At 50.1% G+C, this 19,105-nt stretch overlaps 3 protein-coding genes across 3 annotated transcripts; 2 read left to right on the forward strand and 1 right to left on the reverse strand.

Annotated features, from left to right (window-relative positions):
* Window positions 1–568: 568 nt before the first annotated feature.
* FPRO_15733 (uncharacterized protein) lies at window positions 569–5,572 on the forward strand (the record flags this gene model as incomplete). Its single annotated transcript, XM_031219916.1, has 14 exons — window positions 569–784; window positions 862–1,399; window positions 1,434–1,666; window positions 1,721–2,000; window positions 2,049–2,282; window positions 2,331–3,055; window positions 3,108–3,270; window positions 3,316–3,648; window positions 3,700–3,895; window positions 3,949–3,999; window positions 4,055–4,729; window positions 4,783–4,866; window positions 4,929–5,303; window positions 5,353–5,572. 14 exons carry the CDS (start codon window positions 569–571, stop codon window positions 5,570–5,572), a joined length of 4,323 nt encoding a protein of 1,440 aa, XP_031085626.1.
* A 1,938-nt stretch (window positions 5,573–7,510) lies between these two features.
* Window positions 7,511–15,953, forward strand: FPRO_15732 (polyketide synthase; the record flags this gene model as incomplete). Its single annotated transcript, XM_031219917.1, has 17 exons — window positions 7,511–8,034; window positions 8,087–8,395; window positions 8,443–8,662; window positions 8,715–8,838; window positions 8,893–9,579; window positions 9,630–10,723; window positions 10,772–11,072; window positions 11,123–12,408; window positions 12,462–12,558; window positions 12,612–12,637; window positions 12,688–13,608; window positions 13,658–13,858; window positions 13,911–13,988; window positions 14,038–14,441; window positions 14,491–14,662; window positions 14,716–15,018; window positions 15,069–15,953. 17 exons carry the CDS (start codon window positions 7,511–7,513, stop codon window positions 15,951–15,953), a joined length of 7,632 nt encoding a protein of 2,543 aa, XP_031085627.1.
* Window positions 15,954–16,270: 317 nt separating this feature from the next.
* FPRO_15731 (uncharacterized protein) lies at window positions 16,271–18,073 on the reverse strand (the record flags this gene model as incomplete). Its single annotated transcript, XM_031219918.1, has 8 exons — window positions 16,271–16,429; window positions 16,531–17,102; window positions 17,154–17,160; window positions 17,215–17,327; window positions 17,389–17,407; window positions 17,479–17,504; window positions 17,569–17,630; window positions 17,712–18,073. The coding sequence occupies 8 exons, from the start codon at window positions 18,071–18,073 to the stop codon at window positions 16,271–16,273; spliced, it is 1,320 nt and encodes a 439-aa protein (XP_031085628.1).
* Window positions 18,074–19,105: the final 1,032 nt, after the last annotated feature.

The raw sequence follows: 19,105 nt of genomic DNA on the forward strand, positions 1-19,105 counted from the left end.
ATAAAATCTTCTAAAAAGGTATACTTATTTTCTTAACATTATAGCAATCTTTACTGCAAGCTAAAGGCTGAACAATAGCAACAAATATCCTATCAGCAAACTCTTGAATCCTTGAAAGCAAAGAATGCCTTCATACCTGATCTCCACAGACACCCCATCATCCCCACGTCCCGCTGTAGATCCCTTATTCCAGAAGGATCATCTTAGCCTAGAAAACAAGAGCCGTCAAGCACGACCAAGCAAATCCTTCAACATCAATAATAATTTATCTCGAAAGATCCTTCTACCAATGCAAGCTATCTGTAAAAGCTGTAAGTCAAAGTCAGCGGCTTTTCACGTTGCACAAAGCGTATTTCCGGTCAGCAGATCCCGTATTAAAGTTCCATCCGATCGGGCTGATTATTCCTCCGAGCCAACCCCCGGCTCCTGATCCTGATCCTTCAATTGCAGCGGGAGCCCGTTCTACCGACAGACCATTCGATTAGATCTCTGATTGTCCCTTGATTTTTGCAGAGGGTTGATCGTTCTGTTTGTCTCTGATCGAATCAGAAAATCCGAATTCCGAAGAATGCCGCCTCCCAATTGTCTCCTCCATGTCGAGGACACCTTTGGACCCGTCGTCAAGGGATGCGGGTCCAATTTTGACTTCACTTTGTTGTTTGAGGAGACGATTCTTTGTATTCTTCCTCTTTGCGTCGCTATTTGTCTTGCTATCTTTCGAGTTACACGACTTTGGAAGAAGCCGGTGATCTTCAAGGGTTGTTTCATATTGCCGCTGAAGTTGGTATGTTCTAATTTCTCTTTCGTTATCCTCCCTTGCACCAAGGAAAACTAATTGTAGACTAATGTGATGGCCTCAAGATCGCATGGACTTTAGTACTTGGATCGCAAGCGAGCGTTGTCGCGCTTTTCTCGATCCGCGATGAAACACGAACGAGAGCCAGTATTGCCGCGGGGAGTATTGGCATAGTCGGCTCCGCGATACTAGCATGTCTGTCTTTCCTGGAGCATCAACGGGCAGTGCGCACCTCGTCCATCTTGGTTCTATACCTCCTGTCGACTATCCCCATGGATGCCGCTCGCGCGCGAACCCTCTGGCGAATGCTAGATGGACGAGACCCTGCTATTGCTGTTATGGTGCTAGGAGCGACCAAGGTTTGCGCCCTGGTCACTGAGATGCTGTGGAAGTGTTCGTTGGCAAACAGACATGAACTATGCGATGCCCCAGAGGAGAGCAATGGCATTATTGAACGTGCGCTTATGCTCCGAATGATGCCCATCTTCTGGGCTGGATATCGTACACCATTGCAGACTGAACATCTCTCCAAGCTTGACACCAAACTGCAAAATGCCGAGTTGAGGCCGTCCGAAAAAGGCATGTTCCCGAGAACCTTCTATCGTATCACAGTGAAAACGTCGCTAACAGTATCTAGGACCAAAGAGAAAGCAGGGGCCGATCAAGCTTGCAAAAGAGATCTTCTTCTCTCACACTTACGAGTTTCTAGCGCCCATATTCCCCCGACTATGCTACCTCTCCTTGACTTTTGCCCAACCATTCCTCGTCCGTCGAGCGATCGACTACATCTCGAAACCAAAGACCGAGGGCTCTGGTGAGAGAGGCGATGGACTCATTGCAGCATATGCTCTTGTCTACTATGGCATCGCAGTGAGATCCCATCTGCTCTGGATAGTAGACATGGTGCTAACAAGAACCAACTAGTTCGTATCCTCTCTGTACGAACAGAGCGCTGTTCGAGCCACCACCGTCGTCCGTGCCGATCTATCGATGCGAATCTACCAACAATCACTGCTTCTGGATCGCGTCGTGGACACAGGAGACTCAAGTACAACAATGATGACGGCTGATGTCGAGCGCGTGCAGCTTGGAGTTCGGAAGCTACACGATGCCTGGGCGAGCTTCGTATCTGTTGCAATTGGACTATGGCTCATCGAGGCACAACTAGGCCTTGCAGCTTTGGTTACGCTAGGGCTAATCGGAGGTAAGTTAATCTACCACTGCTATAACGGACAGAGCTAACAGCAGACAGGTTCTTTGCTGCTTGGCGGGTATTGGTCTGGACGCGCTAGTAGATTCCAGAAGAACTGGATGGCTGCCATCGAGAAACGTCTTCACAAGACAGTGCAGGTCTTGAAGGGTATCAAGAGCATAAAGCAGATGGGCGCGGCGCCAGCGATAAAGACCATGCTCGAAGATGAAAGACAATCAGAGATCAAGCTGTCCAAGAGATTCCGCCTTCAGCTCATCGCACTCGTAACCTTATGTGAGTAACCGTCATCTTTGTCTTGACCATCTGCTGATCAATGCATAGCCTTCACCTCTCTCACCATGCTCCCTGCTCTGGGTCTGAGTGTTCACAACGCCGTATCAGACAAATCATCAGGACGTATCCTGACAGCGCAAACAGCCTTCCAAGTAATGACCCTCTTCAACATTGTAAGCTCAAGTATACAAGACTGTACCTCCCACGTCATGGCCATCATGGTAGGCCTCGGCTCACTACAGCGTATCGAGAGCTTCCTCAACCAGCACACCTGGACGGATCCTCGAAAGTCCATCAGAGATGCTAGCATCAGTACAGATGAGAGTTCTGTTGGTGGTACGAGCGAGAAGAAGGTCCTCACCGACGTGGCTGTCAAGATTCAAAACGTTAGCGCAAAATGGACTGAAGATGGTGAAGCTATCATCAAGGATGCTACGTTTGACGTGCCAGCCCATGGACTAACTGTTATTGCTGGACCGACAGGCAGTGGAAAGTCGACTCTGCTGCGTGTTGTGTTGGGCGACCTTGCACCGTCATCTGGAACCGTTTCTATCGATGATTCGCAGGTTGCTTTCTGCGACCAGACGCCTTGGATCGCTAATATCAGCATAAAAGAGAACATTGTCGGTGCCTTGCCTTTTTATGAAGAGCGCTATCGCATGGCGCTTCATGCATGTGCTCTAGATCAGGACATCGAGGATCTGACCGACGGAGACAAACATCTTTGTGGTCTGAATGGGCAGTCTGTCAGTGGAGGACAGAAAGTTCGCATAGTGAGTGTCACTTTTCAGTACGACACGCTACATGGACTAATCACAGCTCTAGGCTCTAGCGCGTGCCATCTACTCCAAGGCTACTCTTGTTCTTCTCGACGATTGTCTTGTAGGTCTAGACACCAACACTGAGCGCCATATCCTGGGCGAGATCTTTGCGCCCCGAGGTCTTCTCAGCAGCGCACCCACCACGACTATCCTCGCCACAAGTTCACGTAAGTTAACTTTCCCATTGAATTACACTCGCTAACAGCATATAGCGAGATATCTCCCCTTCGCCAACTACATCATCCTCATTGACGCTGACGGCCGCGTTGTTCGGCAAGGCACATACGCCGAGATTGCACCGCATATTGAGCAACTCGAACATGACGTGCTGCAAGTATCTGACCATGCCTCCACTGCACGAGAACCTAGAGCCCAAGACTCTGATGAACTACCCAACACTGCAATCACCAACGACATTGCCTTTAAGAAAGGCGCCAATGGTGATTGGGCAGTGTATAAGTGGTACTTTGGTGTCATTGGCTGGATGGACTTTGTCGTCTTTCTATTCCTCTGCTTGGGATTCGTGATAGGCGTCATATTCCCACGTAGGTCACCCGTCATAGCACTTCTATCGACCTAATACTGACCATCGATAGAAATTTACCTTGGACTATGGTCGGAGAAAAGCCTCCAGAACCAAATCGATACGCTCCCGTCATTCTATGGCATCTTCTTTGGAGTTGGCTCGATGGCCTGGGTAGCTCTCTTTTCAGCATGTGTATGGCTCTTTTTACGCATCGCAGTGCGGACTGCAGCGTTGTTCCACCATCTCATCCTCACCACAACACTCAAGTATGGCATTCCCCCCATCCAGGCTCTTCTCGCGCTTGCTAACAGTGCTTTAGTGCCAGAATGGATTTCTTCTCCCAGACGGATAGTGGAGTCACGTTAAACAGGTACGACAACTACAACTTTTGTGCACAGACATTCGCTAATCGCATCCGCCTCTAGATTTAGCCAGGACCTGCAGATCACCGATATGGAGCTACCGCTAGCTTTCGTTGGCGCCACGATGAACTTGCTGATGCTTATCGCGCAGTGCGTCGTTGTTACCATCCAATCTCACTACGCCGGCTTTGCAATTTTGGCGATTGCCGTTGTCATTGGATTCTTTCATGAGTTTTACCTTCGAACGTCTCGAAGACTTCGTGTCCTGGATATCGAGGCGAGGTCACCTGTCTTATCCCTCCTTCTGGAGTCTCTTGATGGACTCGCCACTGTGCGTGCATATGGTTGGGCGGCCTGGTATTTGAGAAGAGGAATTGAGGTTCTTGAGCGATCGCAAGTACCCTTCCACTTCTTGCAGTCTGCACAGGTTACCCTCAACCTTTCAGTAGACCTGTTCGTCGCGACTCTTGCTCTTGTGGTCATATCCATTGCTGTCGTCCAGATGAATACCAGCGGTGGCAGTCTTGGTCTTGCGCTGTTTAACATCGTGGGACTTGGACAGTCGGTCAAGGGTGTCGTCTTCTTCTGGACTTCACTTGAGATCACACTCGGTGCAGTTGCTCGTATCAGAGACTTTACTGAAGACACAAAGTCGGAGCATGAGTCGGATACGAAGCCTCCGGTAGAGTGGCCATCGAGGGGCGAGATTCACTTCAGCAATGTAACGCTGACTCATTCGTAAGTGTAACATAGCAGTGATAGAGCTCTTGGAGAACTAATCTATGGTATAGAACCTCGTTGCCTCCAACTATCTCGAATCTCACATTGGATATCAAGCCAGGCTCCAAGATGGCTATTTGCGGCCGAACGGGAAGGTATGTTCCTCGCAAGCAGATACTGAACCCAGCTATCAGGACACTAACTCATCTGTCAACAGCGGCAAGAGCACGCTAGTCAATTCATTGCTCGGCCTGGTACAGGTGTCTTCAGGTATCATCACTATTGACGATGTTGACATATCAACCCTGGCCAAGGATGAAGTGCGTTCTCGTTTCGTAGTCCTCCCGCAAGAATCTCTCATCCTCTCAGTAAGTATACGAGAGTACGCCAAGCTCTTTGGCATTTCAGACGAGCAAGAGATCATCCAAGGCCTCAAGAAGACAGGCCTCTGGCAGACCATTGAGCAAGGAGGCGGCCTCGACATGATAGCTTCAAGCGACACCTTCTCCCACGGAGAGCGTCAGTTATTCGCCATGACATTAGCTTGCCTCAAGAAGGGAAAGCTTGTGCTTATGGATGAACCTACAAGCCAGTAAGCAGCACACGTGACACATCTTACAGCTCACAGCTAACCGCTAAAGCGTCGATAATGACATACAGACACAGCTGCGCCAGACAGTATTCGACACGTTCCCCGATAGCACTGTCCTCTGTGTCACGCATCAGGTTGCAACGATCGTTGAGTTTGATATAGTTCTAGTACTAGATGATGGCAAGATTGTTGAGCAAGGCGATCCCAAGGAACTGCTCCATCAGCCAACCTCTCGCTTCGCACAGCTGTACTCGGCTGGCGAGCTTTGACCCCGAGGATAAGATTATGCAATACATGCTGCAGGCGTCTTTGTCATGATGACGCCTGGTGTGCCGAGCAGTCAGTTATAATTAGATTTCTATCATGTACTTCCAGTATCTCTATCTCTTATTTTCGTATTACATCCTTGTCTTGACATGGTGATAAGAACCCCAATATGCAACCACCATTGAAGCATGCTGTTTTTCCTGGGACATAATCCAACAGTAGTCAGATGGTGGGTTATATGATGGCCCTTGCACCTTTCTACAGTTCGTGAATATTCAATTAGTAAGTCCCAATACCAGATTTTCTCAATAGACTCCCGATGCTTCCACGCCGTGCCTGCGTGGCCTCTGTTGGTCGTAGCAATCATGGCCGACTGCTTATCCGGCTGTTCCGTCCTGTCAGATCGCTACCCATCTCTCGCAAAGCCTCGGGCCCTTGCAACTCCAATGATATACCCAGATTAGACCATAGCGCTACACAGCCTGCAATTGCATTAGCGCAGGCGCAGTTGCTCCCAAAGTCCATCGCATAGCTAAAAACTAACCTAGCGTGGAATCTGCTGATGTTTGCTGCTTACCTTACCCCTCAATAACTGGATCTAGTTTGTCACCCGCTGGTCAGAGCTTTATGATAATGTTTGTAGTGCTGATATTATACCGTACATAACTGGAAGCATCTCCGGGCTGGACCCAAACATCAGTGCATATGCAGGATGAGGGAACGCATACCAACCCGAAGTTTAAGCTAGCAACCAACCTGCAGACGGCCTCTTCAAGTGATGTTTGCGTGGCGGTACCGTATTGGCTGGAGTCGGACAGGGGGGGTTTTATCCCGCACTGACAGCCGACCCATCATCTGCAGCATGAACCGTAAAGCAAGCTTGGTTTACCACGCGGTTGGTTCTCAAACGGCTGGAGCTCATTTCCGTGCTGCAGCGTGTGTAGCACAAAAGGCACTGTCCTCCTGAGGCACAGTACTAACTACCGGCCTTGGCGGAGGAAACGGTGAAGCAAATAACCTTTTTGCGACATCAGGGGGCAACCAACATACATATACGCAAACTGTTTGCTCCTGTATCACCTGTTGTGCTAAATCACTCATCTAATATCCACGCGTGGCGATGATCAGAGCAAGCGCTACCCATCGATCAGAGAGCAAGGTCAGGATTACTCGCCCCGGCGTAAGCTAGGGACGCGCCGTATCTCTGGGTCGATGTCGCATTTTTACACTACGGCCCGCAAGGATATCGTGTTAGCGCCGGACCAAGAGTCGACGAGTCGATCCCGCGTGAATTATTTCCAGCATAACAAGGCTTCTATAACATTAAGCTGGTGCGGGTTAAACCCTCTTTATTCCATGTAATTCCCGTGCATCTACGGAGTATCGCTTTTTTTCTCCTCGCTTTCGTACCTGAAACGGGCTACCTCGCCCCCATATCTCGAAAGGATTCGGACCCGCTATGTTGGTGCTACTGCAAGCGTCATATCATGAACCATTCCAGAAACAGGCCCGATCGTCGGAAGAGGCGCGGACGACACTTAAGGACTTGTTCTTGCATCCATAGTGCGATATTTCACCAAGTAACTGCATCTAAACTATACCACTGAGAGCTAGATCACGCGCCACCTGTGATTGATATTACGACAATGGCAGTGCAGTAGCTCGTGGAGCTAGCAACCAACACGCCGGACCCTTGTGAACTGCTGTGGAGACAATGAACCAGGAATCTGGGCGCGCTGTCTTCTCATGTGGTGATTACCGAGCGAGCGTATCACGGCCAGTCGATGGCCGCTGTCCCATATGTATGTGCCGCTGCCGGTGGTGTCATGAACTATCCCATACTCTTTTCATGTAATTTTTGCCCCCCAGAGTTACAAGACTCTGGAACGAATTTCATCAGTATACCCCAATTTGTTTTGACGTTTGTCTTTTTTTTTGCAATGCCCTCTCAGATTCCACAATGGCGAGAGCCAATCGCTATTGTGAGCATGGCATGTCGTCTCCCAGGTGGAATCGACAAGCCGCTGGACCTATGGGACCATGTCCGAGCAGGTCGCTCATCTGCTACGGCGATACCCAAAGATCGGTTCAATGCTGAGAACTTTCTCTCCATGGATCCTAACCAGAAGGGTGCCCAGGCCTTTAGAGGCGCTCATTTCGTCAAGAGGGACATTAAGCAGTTTGATCACAAGTTCTTTGGTATCAGCAAAGACACTGCAACAGCTATGGATCCCCAACAGAAGCAGCTGCTCGAGGTTGTCTACGAGTGCCTCGAGTCTGCCAACATCTCTATGGAAACAATCTCAAAGTCAAAGATTGGCTGCTACTGTGCCATGTTTGTGAGTGATTACCACGACATGCTCATGCAAGACCCTGAATATCTTCCAACGTTCATCGCTATCGGAACGACACGAACTATGCTTGCGAACCGCATCAGCCATGCACTCGATCTTGGTGGCCCAAGGTATGTCGTCATTTCCCAAAAGAGGCGATTACAGTGCTGACGCCTCATGCAGTGTCACCATCGATACTGCCTGTTCGGGTGCCCTGGTGGCCCTTCATCTTGCCTGCCAAGCACTGCAGGCTGGGGAGTGTGATGGCGCTGTGATTGGTGCATCTAATCTGTTCCTGAGTCCTGATTATGCACTGTCTTTGACGCGTCTCGGGGCTATTGCTGCGGATGGTCAATGTAAGACATTTGATGCTAGCGCTAATGGGTATGGACGCGGTGAAGGAACCAATGCAGTCTACGTCAAGAGGCTCAGCGATGCTATCAGAGATGGTGACAGCATTCGGGCGGTTATCAGGGGTACTTCATCTAACAGGTGCGTCTCTTCAGTTTTGACCCAAGGCCCAGACACTAACAGTTCAGTTCTGGTGCCACTCCAGCCATTACGGAGCCATCTGGCCGAGCTCAGGCAGACACTATCCTGCAAGCCTACGCCCAAGCAGGAATCAATGATTTTAGCGAGACAGGATACTTTGAGTGTCATGGAACAGGTACTCCCGTTGGCGACTGCATCGAGTTGGGCGCCGTTGGCTCAGTCTTTTCCGAAAGCCACAAAACCCAAGATGCACTCTGGGTCGGTTCTGTAAGTCACACCTTTCTTTTATCATCAGTCGAAGACAAACTAATCTGAACAGACAAAACCCAACGTCGGGCATTCAGAGGCTGCCAGTGGTTTGAGCAGTCTCATCAAGGTGGTCTTGGCCCTGGAAAAGGGCGAGATCCCTCCCAACACAAATTACAAGACACCCAACCCCAAGAGTATGTAGCCTCCTTGCCGGCTTCTGATGACCTCGGCTAACGATAGTTTCTCAGTCGACTTTGATGGGTGGAGAGTTCGTGTTCCAACAGCTCCCCAGCCATGGCCGTCCAAGTCCATCCGCCGGGCTAGCGTCAACTCTCTTGGTATCGGTGGATCGACTGCCCATGCTGTTGTTGAGTTCTACGAACCGCCTCAGCTGACCAATGGTTCAACCAATGGTGTAAACGGAGTCAATGGCACCAACGGCATCAATGGAACCAATGGTGTCAACGGTATCAATGGCGTTAACGGCCATCATGAAGACGAGGAGAAGACCAACGACCCGTATTTCCTCCTCTTCACATCCGGCGCTTCAAAGAGCTCTCGAGAAACAAACGAGCAGAACCTTTTAGAGTTCCTCAAGTCTCACGAGGAGTGTAAGAGTCTAACTAGCCCTCTTGTCAAAGCGCTCAACGCTCGAAGCCAGATCAACATCCGGCCATGGAAGTCATTCGCTGTTGCTCAATCTGTTGATGGTCTTGTTCAGCAGCTGGAAACCAACGCACTCAAGGTTGGAGCAGGCCCGACAAGTGGCGGGTCACCGCGTGTCTTGTTCGCATTCACTGGCCAAGGAGCTATGTGGTCGCAGATGGGTAAACGTCTCCTTGATGCGTTTCCTGTAGCGCGCAATAGTTTTAACAATCTCGAGGAGGTTGTAAGGGAACTTCAGTCATCCAAGACACCGACTTGGTCATTAATAGGTACGTTGAGATACATCATCTCAACTTGACAGTGACTGACACTCTCGCAGACAAGCTTACCACTGAGCTCTCTCAAGAAGAGATTGACTCACCAGCTCTCGCGCATCCCCTCTCCATGGCGGTCCAGATCGCGTTGACAGATGTTCTCTCGAGCTGGGGCGTTCTTCCCGACGGCGTTGTTGGCCACTCAGGTGGAGAAACAGCCGCTGCCTACGCCTGCGGTGCTCTCACAGCCAAAGAGGCCATCACTGTGGCTTACTACAGAGGCATTGCCTGCCAGAACGCTCCGTCGGGTGCCATGTTGGCCACAAGGAGCGCACCCAACGCTAAGGAGCTGCAAGATGCATTGGAGCGAAATGATGTACAGATCGCTTGCTTCAACGGGCCTCAGAACCTTACGCTCGCTGGATCTGCTGAGGGAGTCAAGAACGTGGCTGCTGAGCTCAGCACTCATGGCATTGTCTCTAGAGCTGTCGCAGTGACTCGAGCTTATCACACTCGCGCCATGAAGACTGTTGTGGATGAGTACGTTGGTCAGCTCAAGGGTGTCATTCAGCCCAAGACCGGGCGAGTACCTATGTACTCATCTGTTACTGGTCTTGAGCTCAAGGGTACCGAGGTTGACGCTGACTATTGGGGAGCTAACCTCGTCTCCCCGGTTCTTTACACCGATGCAGTCACCCTGGCTTTGACCTCATCAAACCTGAAGTTCGATCTTTGCATTGAACTCGGACCTCACTCTCTGCTCTCTCGCCCAACATCTGAGATTGTCAAATCCCTTCCTGACTCTCCTCAACTTCCCTTCTTTGCCACGATGCTCCGAAACGCAGACTCAAGCCAACAGCTGATGAACCTCGCTGGAGACTTGGTTCTCAATGGAAAGCAGCTGGACTTGGATCAAGTTAACAAGATCGTGGGCAAGGTTGGACGTCTTCCCAATCACATTCAAGACAACCTTCCGGCTTATGCCTGGGACTATTCCTCGACGCCATGGACCGAGCCGCGAAACAGTCAGGAATGGCGGTTTAGGAAATCGCCGCGACATGAGATTCTGGGATCTCGCTGTAGAGGAGTGAACCCTTCGGCTCCGACGTGGAGGAATAAAGTGTCGATTGAAGATGCGCCTTGGCTTGTTGATCATCAGGTACTTGACGATTATGAATTCACATCAAGCAAAGCTAACAGGTTACAGGTCAACGGTATTGTAACATTCTCTTTTACTACCGGCATTGCGATGGTGATCGAGGCCATGATGCAGGTACAGGAGGAGAATAAGGAGATTGACTGGGCGAACCATTCGTTCGAGCTTCAAGACTTTGTCTTTTCCAACTCCATCATTCTCCCTGACGAGTCGCACATCGATCTCTTCCTCACACTCATCCCAGACAACGACAATGCCAAGTCAGAGGAGACGTGGTATAACTTTACCATCTCTTCGCTGAGGGGCGATGTCGATATTCGTCATTGTCACGGTAGAGCTGCAGTCCTTGAAAGTAAGTGTCCCATGTCAACCAGATGGTGATTCAAGCTAATACTCTTCCAGCGAGCAAAGATAATGTCGCTCTCCGGCGCAGAACCTCGTGGCACCACATGCCCCTCAAGGTCCCACTGAAGAGCTACTACAAGACTCTTGAGCGCGTTGGCTATGGCTACGGTCCCAAGTTCCAGCTTCTCACTGAAGTTCGCGTCCGCCCTAGTCTCTCAGCTTGCTCTGCCAAGATCGACATGACATCGACTGCTCAATCTCCTGTTCCAGGCCAGCGATATCTTCTGCACCCAGCTATGATGGACGCTGCGCTCCAAACACCTGCCTTGGCCAATCGCTCTGGATTCTTCCAAGAGATTGATACCTTACTTCTTCCTTCCAAAATGAAGAGGATCTCCATCCGCATGCCTGCTAAGAACACGGACGTCGCGTCTTGTACTACCAACACATCGCCTGTTGGTTTTAGCAGGATCCAAGGTGGTGTCGAGTGTTACGATTCTTTATCGAGACCTTTCTTTGTGGTGGAAGGCCTACAAATGGACAGGGCGACAAGTGATGACAACACTACTCTTCCCTGGTTGAGGCTCACCTGGAAGCCTGACATTGGCGACATCTCGAGTAGTGACCCCATGCTCAGCTCCATCAAGATCCAGAGCCTTCCTGCAGAGAAGAAGCTCGTCAACCTTGAGAACCTCGTCAAAGAGCTAATCCCACTCATCGTTGAGAACGGCATCGAAAAGGGCAAGGACTTGGCTCCTCATCTACTCAGCTACCATTCGTGGTTCCTCGACCAAGCTGAACTTCACAAAGACCGTCTAGCAGCCCGCCACAAGCAACAGAACGGTTTCGCAACAGTCCAAGACGCCATCATGAACATCGTCGCCAACTCCGGCATCTCCCAAACTGTCGATGCATCCATCGTATCCCAACTCGCCATCAACATGTCTAGAATCTTCCGAGGCGACGTCGAAGCCCTCGCAGTCTGGCTTGAGAACGATCTTCTCTACCGCTTCTACGAGGAGAGTATCTTCACCACCAGCATGAACCAGAAACTTCTCTCTGTCGCTGAGCTTTTGGCGCACAAGAATCCCAACATGAAGATCCTGGAGATTGGTGCTGGAACTGGCGGTGCGACTACAGAGTTGCTGCGTGGGTTCTCTAAGGCGGGAGGGAAGAATGCGTATCAGTCTTTTACGTTTACTGATATCTCGGCTGGCTTCTTTGATAAAGCGAAGAAGAAGTTTGCGCAGTGGGATAGAATTGAGTTTAAGACTCTGGATGTTGAGAAGGATATTGCTGAGCAAGGGTTTACTGAGAAGTACGATCTTGTTGTTGCAGCCAACGTAAGTCTTGGATGTTGTGAAGGTTCCTTCAAATACTAACCGCAGCTCGCTAGGTTCTCCACGCTACTGCCGATCTGCCGTTCGCGATGAAGAATATCCGATCTCTATTGCGCGACGATGGATACCTCTTGGTCGGTGAGCTTTCGGAGGGTATGTAACATTACTCATGTCACTGGAGGTTTGGCTAACATTGATGCTTGCAGATCTGACTTCAGCAAACTTTCTTTGGGTAAGATCTCACATCCCATGTTCCAGACCTCAACGCTAACTCTCACGTAGGGACCTTTAACTGGCTGGTGGCTCCGCCCAAGATCACCCGGCCGCTCTGGCCCCGGGCTCACTCTCGACGAATGGCGCAACGAACTCGCCGCCGACTTTGACAGCGTCTCTGAGATCGAGGCCAAGCATGACAAGACCGACACTGAGCAACTCTCAAGCACCATCGTTATGATGGCTAGAGCCAAGCCCGTTGATTATACTCCACCCAAGTCGCTTTCTGAGGAGAAGGTGCACATCGCTGGAGTCGACAGCGATCTGTCCACTCGAGACCACCTTCAGAAATATCTCGGTACGCGTGGTATTTCTGCAAGCTCTAGTACCCTTGAAGACCTTGCATCGCGCGAATGGGCTGGAGAATGGCTGATCCTCGTTGATGAGACTGAAGGAAGTTTTCTCGCCTCTCTTCAGCCAGAGCAACTGACCGCACTCAAGACATGGTTTACCAAGCCTATCAAGTGCATCTGGGTCACTCGAAAGGTGTACCTCGATCCCCAGAACACGACAGGAGGTCTAGTGACAGGTTTCGCACGAACTCTCCGCGGTGAAAATAGCCAATGCCAGCTGTACACTCTCGACTTAAGCAGCGATGGCGATATCACAGCCAACGTCATCTACCACGTCTTGGAGCGGGCGCATTACTCGCATGATGACCCGATCTCTAGATTGGACTACGAGATCGCTGAGAAAGACGGTCAGCTCTGGACGTGCAGGCTTGTCAATGATACTCCTCTTGAGAATGCTTATGGTCCTGCTCGTAAGATGGATGCTTCTTCGATGCAGCTGATGAAGGCTCCTCATCGTTTGGTCATGGGAGAGGTTGGTATCTTGGAGAGTCTGACCATGGCGCAAGATGACGCGTGTACCGCCATTCCGGATGGGCATGTTCTTGTCGATGTCAAAGCTGTGGGACTTGACGACCGGGTAAGTACATCTCCCCTCTTCGATATCAGTCAATCTAACAGTGCGACAGGATGGATTCATCGCCCAAGGGTCTCTTCCAGCGACATCATTCGGTCGCGAATGTTCCGGTGTCGTTACAAGATGTGGCGCGAATGTCTCATCATTCAGCCCTGGAGATCGCGTTGCAGTCATCGGCCAAGGCACTTTCGCAACGCAGTACTTGGCACCTTCAGACTGTTGTAGTAAGATACCAGACTGGCTTTCATTCGAGGTAAGAAGGACCCTGTTCTTACAGTGGTTGAGTGTGGCTAATCTTGATGTAGGACGCGGCTGCGATTCCTACAAACTTCGTCACTGCCTTGTACGCTCTAACAACACCAGCACGAGTATCAACAGGACAGGTATATATCACATCTGCCTCACTACCAGAAAATACTAATTCAGCGATAGAAAATACTCATCGTCAACGCATCCTCCACCCAAGGCATCGCCCTCATCAAGACCGCAACAGCCCTCAAGCTCGACGTCTACGCAGCCATCAGCGACGCAACCACCAAGCCCATCCTCACCAGACTCGGCCTTCATTCCGCCAAGATCTTCGTGAACCCCACCAACACCAGCCGCTCCAGCGTCTCTCGTTCTACGACCTTCCAAGCATACAAGCTCGTGTTGAACACCAAGTCCGGTCAATATGCAGACTTTGCTCACCTGGTTGCGAATCGTGGAACATATATTGAGCTTACATCGGGTGAGAGTTCTGGCGATGCGGAACATGTTGTGCCGAATAAAAATGTCATGTTTGCTTCTATCGATTTGGCGGACGCTTATCAAGAGAGCAAGCAGGATCTTGGAGAGTAGGTAGTTCTGTCTCCTTGCGCATCCCTCAGCTGACGTTTTTTCTAGGTTGCTGGGCCAAGTCATCGACATCATTGAGAAGCGAGAGGTCGATGTTGACTCTTCGGTCTCGGTGAATGGACTTGACTCTCTTCAGTCGTCCTTTGCGGCACTGATAGAAGGTAATTCGAGCAAACAGGTTGTATCGCTGGCCAATGTCGACGACCAAAAATTGATCAAGGTAAGTGTTTCACTCTCAGCTACAAGACTTATCTTTATCTAACCATGATCTAGACACGACCCAAGACATCTCGCTTCAACCCCGACAAGACGTACATCATCACAGGTGGTCTTGGTGGTCTCGGCCGCGCCATTTCCGTGTGGATGGCTAGCTATGGCGCTCGACACATCATTCTGGCCACCAGCTCTATTACTCGTGCCTCAGAGTCTGGTGATCTTCTACAACAGCTATCATCATATGGATGCAATGCCAGAGTTGAAGTCTGCGATGTCGGTGACTCCGAAGCCGTTGAGCGTCTCGTTGCTTCCATCGATACACCTGTCGGTGGAGTCATTCACTCTGCATTGAAGCTCAGCGTAAGTCTCCTTATAATCACTATTGGTTTCATGTGTCTAATTTTAGCCAGGACTGCTTCTTTGAGGATATCACTCTCGAGGACTTTGATGCCGTTTTTGGACCCAAGGTCAATGGCTCATTGAACCTCCACAACAGCCTTCTCAACCAAGACCTCGACTTCTTTGTCATGCTCAGTTCAGGCTGTGGTATCCTCGGTAACGAGGGCCAGTCGAACTACGCCGCAAGTAGTACTTTCCTGGACACCTTTGCCCGATACCGTCAAAGTCTTGGACTTCCCGCCTCGTCTGTTGATCTCGGGTTCGTTGAGGACGTCGGCAACATCAGCGAGCGTCCTGAGATCCAAGCTTCCCTCTTATCTCGCGGTCTCAGACCTATCACCGTCAGAGATGTTCTCCGTGTCGTCGAGGGTGCCATCGCAACAGGGTCACCCAAGAACCTCATCACAGACTCTACTTATGACAGCTTCGTCCAGAGCCAGATTGTTCTCAGCTTCGGCATGATCGACAAAGCCACAGCCGAGTACCAATCCTGGGCTCAAGATGCAAAGTTCGGGCTCTTGCGATCTCGTGCCGCTGACAACGCTGCTCTTGACTCTGATGCTGATAGCGGAGAGAGCGCTGTCCAAACAGCTGTCAAGGCCTTCCGAAACACTCTCGGTCGATTGGGCGATGCGCCTGAAGGTAAAGAGGCAGCTTTGCAGCCGTTTGTTTGCACTGCTCTTGTTGCCAAGCTGGCGCAAGTACTGTCTATCAAGGTTGGCGATATCCAGCCTTCGAGATCGGCTATTCAGTATGGAATGGACTCGCTTATTGCGATTGAGGTTCGATCTTGGGCGCGATATGCGTTCCAAATTGATCTGCCTATTAATGATTTGACGAACCCGTATAGTATTCAGGATTTGTCGGCTAGGGTTTCTAGAATGATTGCCGGATGATATGATAATTCTCTTTGTGTTTGGGTATACCACAGATTGGGGTGGCTCTTGTCTTTTCTTGTTTCCCTGTTTGCAGCTCCTATGTGCATTCTCTTTTGTTGTAGCTTCACGATATTTATGGCTCGTCAGTTAAATACACTCTTTGCTTCTGGTCATCATATCCTTTCCGCGTTGCTGTATTTATCTGTGTATATACCCTTTTAAGATATCTCTCCCTCCTCATAATCACGCCTGAGACAAACCCTCGCAGCCAGCGAGCCAAAGACAATGCTGTACAACACCAAAATATGCAATTCAGTCCCATCAAAGGGTCTAGTCTAAAGACTTAATATTCCGTAGCCCATCACGACATCTAGCCCTATCGCGGCATCGAGGATTCTGACATGGAAGTCGAAACTGACGCTGAGACTGAAGCTGGCGCGGAATTCGATGGCGTTGATGATCCAGGTGCCGGCTTTTGGGCACAGAACGTTATTCTGTATCGTTGGTCAGCTCCAAATCATCCAAGATATAACGAGTTTGGTACTCACAATGTCATAAATGAATGGTACTTTGTATTCCCAATCTCCTTCTTCACCTCCACCAGAAACTTCTTGACCTCATCCGGCGGCCAACCCAAGCCCTGTGTAAAAACGGGCATGGTCAATGGTTCAAGAATGAACAGCCAATTCTGTGTCATAAGATGTCCTATACGCTGTAGCTTCTTCCCAGGATAGCACGCATTCGTCGGCGCTCCGTGCCTCGTCTCAATGATGCGCCCAAAGCCAGCTTCTTGTAACAACGGTTTGAACTTTTCCGGATATTTCAGCGTTGTACCAAAATTCTGCATCCCTTGCTCCATTAAATCGTTCCACCTTCGGAATGCTGTGCCCTTCAATGAGTGGTTCGGTGATTGTAGGATCGCGATCCATTCTGTGAATTCGACCCATCCTCCTGGCCTCAGGTTATCAAACGCCGATTGGATCAACTTCTTCTTGTCTCCAATGTCGCCTAATTGTCGAACGTGAATAAAATCGAAGTTGCCGCCATTGAAAATATCCCAGTCGTGCGTAATGTCGAATGTTTTGAAGCTGCAGTTGGATTTTGTATATGGTGGATGGACTGGTTCAATGTCGACGCCTAACACAGAACAGGAAGGGTATTTGGTGGCTGCCAAATGTTAGCGTCAGTAACAGAGAGGCCATGAAGCCTTAGGCATACCAAATTCCTATAGCATCAATGTCAGCAAATTTCCACGCCATGAGATTCCTTCAGAACGTACTAATGCCCATGTTCCAGGTCCAGTGCCCACATCAAGCACTCGCTTTGGTTTCGAGGTTATCGGCGATAAGTGAAGTCCCTTGAAGATATTGATGATAACAGTATGTTGAATGACTAAGCGCAATCTTATCAGTACATCCGCGGGTCAAAGAGTACCGAGGTCATCGCATCATACCATTTCTGTCTTGTTCTTGCTAAGCCAAAAGCGTATTAGCATCCGAGTACCGTACCCGTATCGTTATCACAGCGTGTGATTGCAACATACCTGGCTATTCGGCACCAAACCGTACCCTGTTCGTCGTCGTATGGTTAATTCTCGGATGCTACTGCAGAGCAGGGGAGGGGGGAAACGAACGAACAGAGGATTTGGTGAATTTGGCGACGAATGCTTGGAAGAACCGTTTGGACCGCGACCCACTGAGACACATTAGCAACGGAGCAAACAATGGAGCCAAGCCACCAATCAGTGAATCACCCTCTGATCTGTGAAGAACTTACCGTTCCATGGGCTTGTAACTGGCAACAAACTCATCCGAGGAATCAGAAGAGTCCTCTATACTGTTGGTCTTAACGACATGGTCTTCCCTTGCCGCCGCCGCCGGGGAGAGCGTTTGCCGGTCCCATCCGCCTGAGCGTCGGGTAACAGGTGTCCCGGGGAGGCCCCCTGTCTGCATCTGGCTGTCACTAGACACGCTAGAGGCGTAGTTGGACGACGATGAGGCGGTGAGAGTCGTCTGTGCAGGGGGCCTTGCCATGGCTGATGACTGTAGAAATTCCGTGGACCCCCCGCCAGCACCAGCGCCGCCGCCGCTGCGAGTCGAGCTCGAGTCGCGTTCATTGTTGTCCATCGAGTGAGCCATTTTCGTTGCTAATAAACACGGCGGGCCGCGCCGAAGCCTAACAGCTTGGGGGGGGTTTTTGCTCGTCGGTTCGTCTCCCTTTTTTTTTCTTTGCTAAATTATTTTAGTTTGACAGATGGTGTCGATTTGAGGGAGAAGGTAGCAAAAATAAAAATAACTTTCGTCGGTAGTCAAACCTGCCTGCTTGCTTGCTGCAAGAAAGACATGCAGTCCTGACGTCGTCGGGTTCAGATTGGCACAGCAGAGCCAACAGCAGCACACAAGACACGGGACGCAGAACCTGCGCGGGATGGGGTCATGCTACTCTTCTATGTAGAAAAAGAGAGAAGGAAAAAATTGTTCCCCGACGTTGGCTGCGTTGGGTACCGAGGCGGGCTGAGAGCACCCTTGTTTGTTTGTGTCGCCCTCTAACAGATCATCAGAGTGCTAGCCCTGTCAAGTTTAGCTCAGTGTCCTCAACTGACGAACGGCTTGTTAGCTCTGGCCCGCACTTTAGAGTTTATCACATTGTGCGTAGCATTAGTTTCGAATCCGTCACATAATAAGTGACTGGGTATTAATAGGCGTTGTTTTCTCGCATGTTTGCTCTTTGGTTTCGGGTGCAAAGAAAATACCGAGATCGCGAGTATGAAAATTGACTGATCTTCAGTCGGTTCTTCTTCAGCCACCGATGTCTATGGATAATTGCGAATACAACAATATTTACGAGAGATCAACGACTTATAAGGAGATTTTTATGGTATTTGTTGCTCCGTGTCCTTGGCGCTTTATGCTGTTTGCCCCAATGCAATTGTTTGTTGGCGGTCGTGTTGTCGCGTGACCCGACCCATATCTGGTTCCAGCAGCAAACGAGACTTACATAAGCCTCTCCCTCTCATATGGGCACGCTACCCTCTTCTGTTTATTGGTGCACGCAATGATTTATGCCTTTTCGTTCATTTCAGTGCCATCGTGGTGGAGCTTATCGTAGAGTTCTTTTGTCTCTTGTTGGTGTTTTCAATATATTGAACCTCCATAGCTACCCTGAGCCCA

This window comes from Fusarium proliferatum (genome assembly GCF_900067095.1).
Source record: "Fusarium proliferatum ET1 genome assembly, contig: FPRO_scaffold009, whole genome shotgun sequence".
NCBI lineage: Eukaryota > Fungi > Ascomycota > Sordariomycetes > Hypocreales > Nectriaceae > Fusarium > Fusarium proliferatum.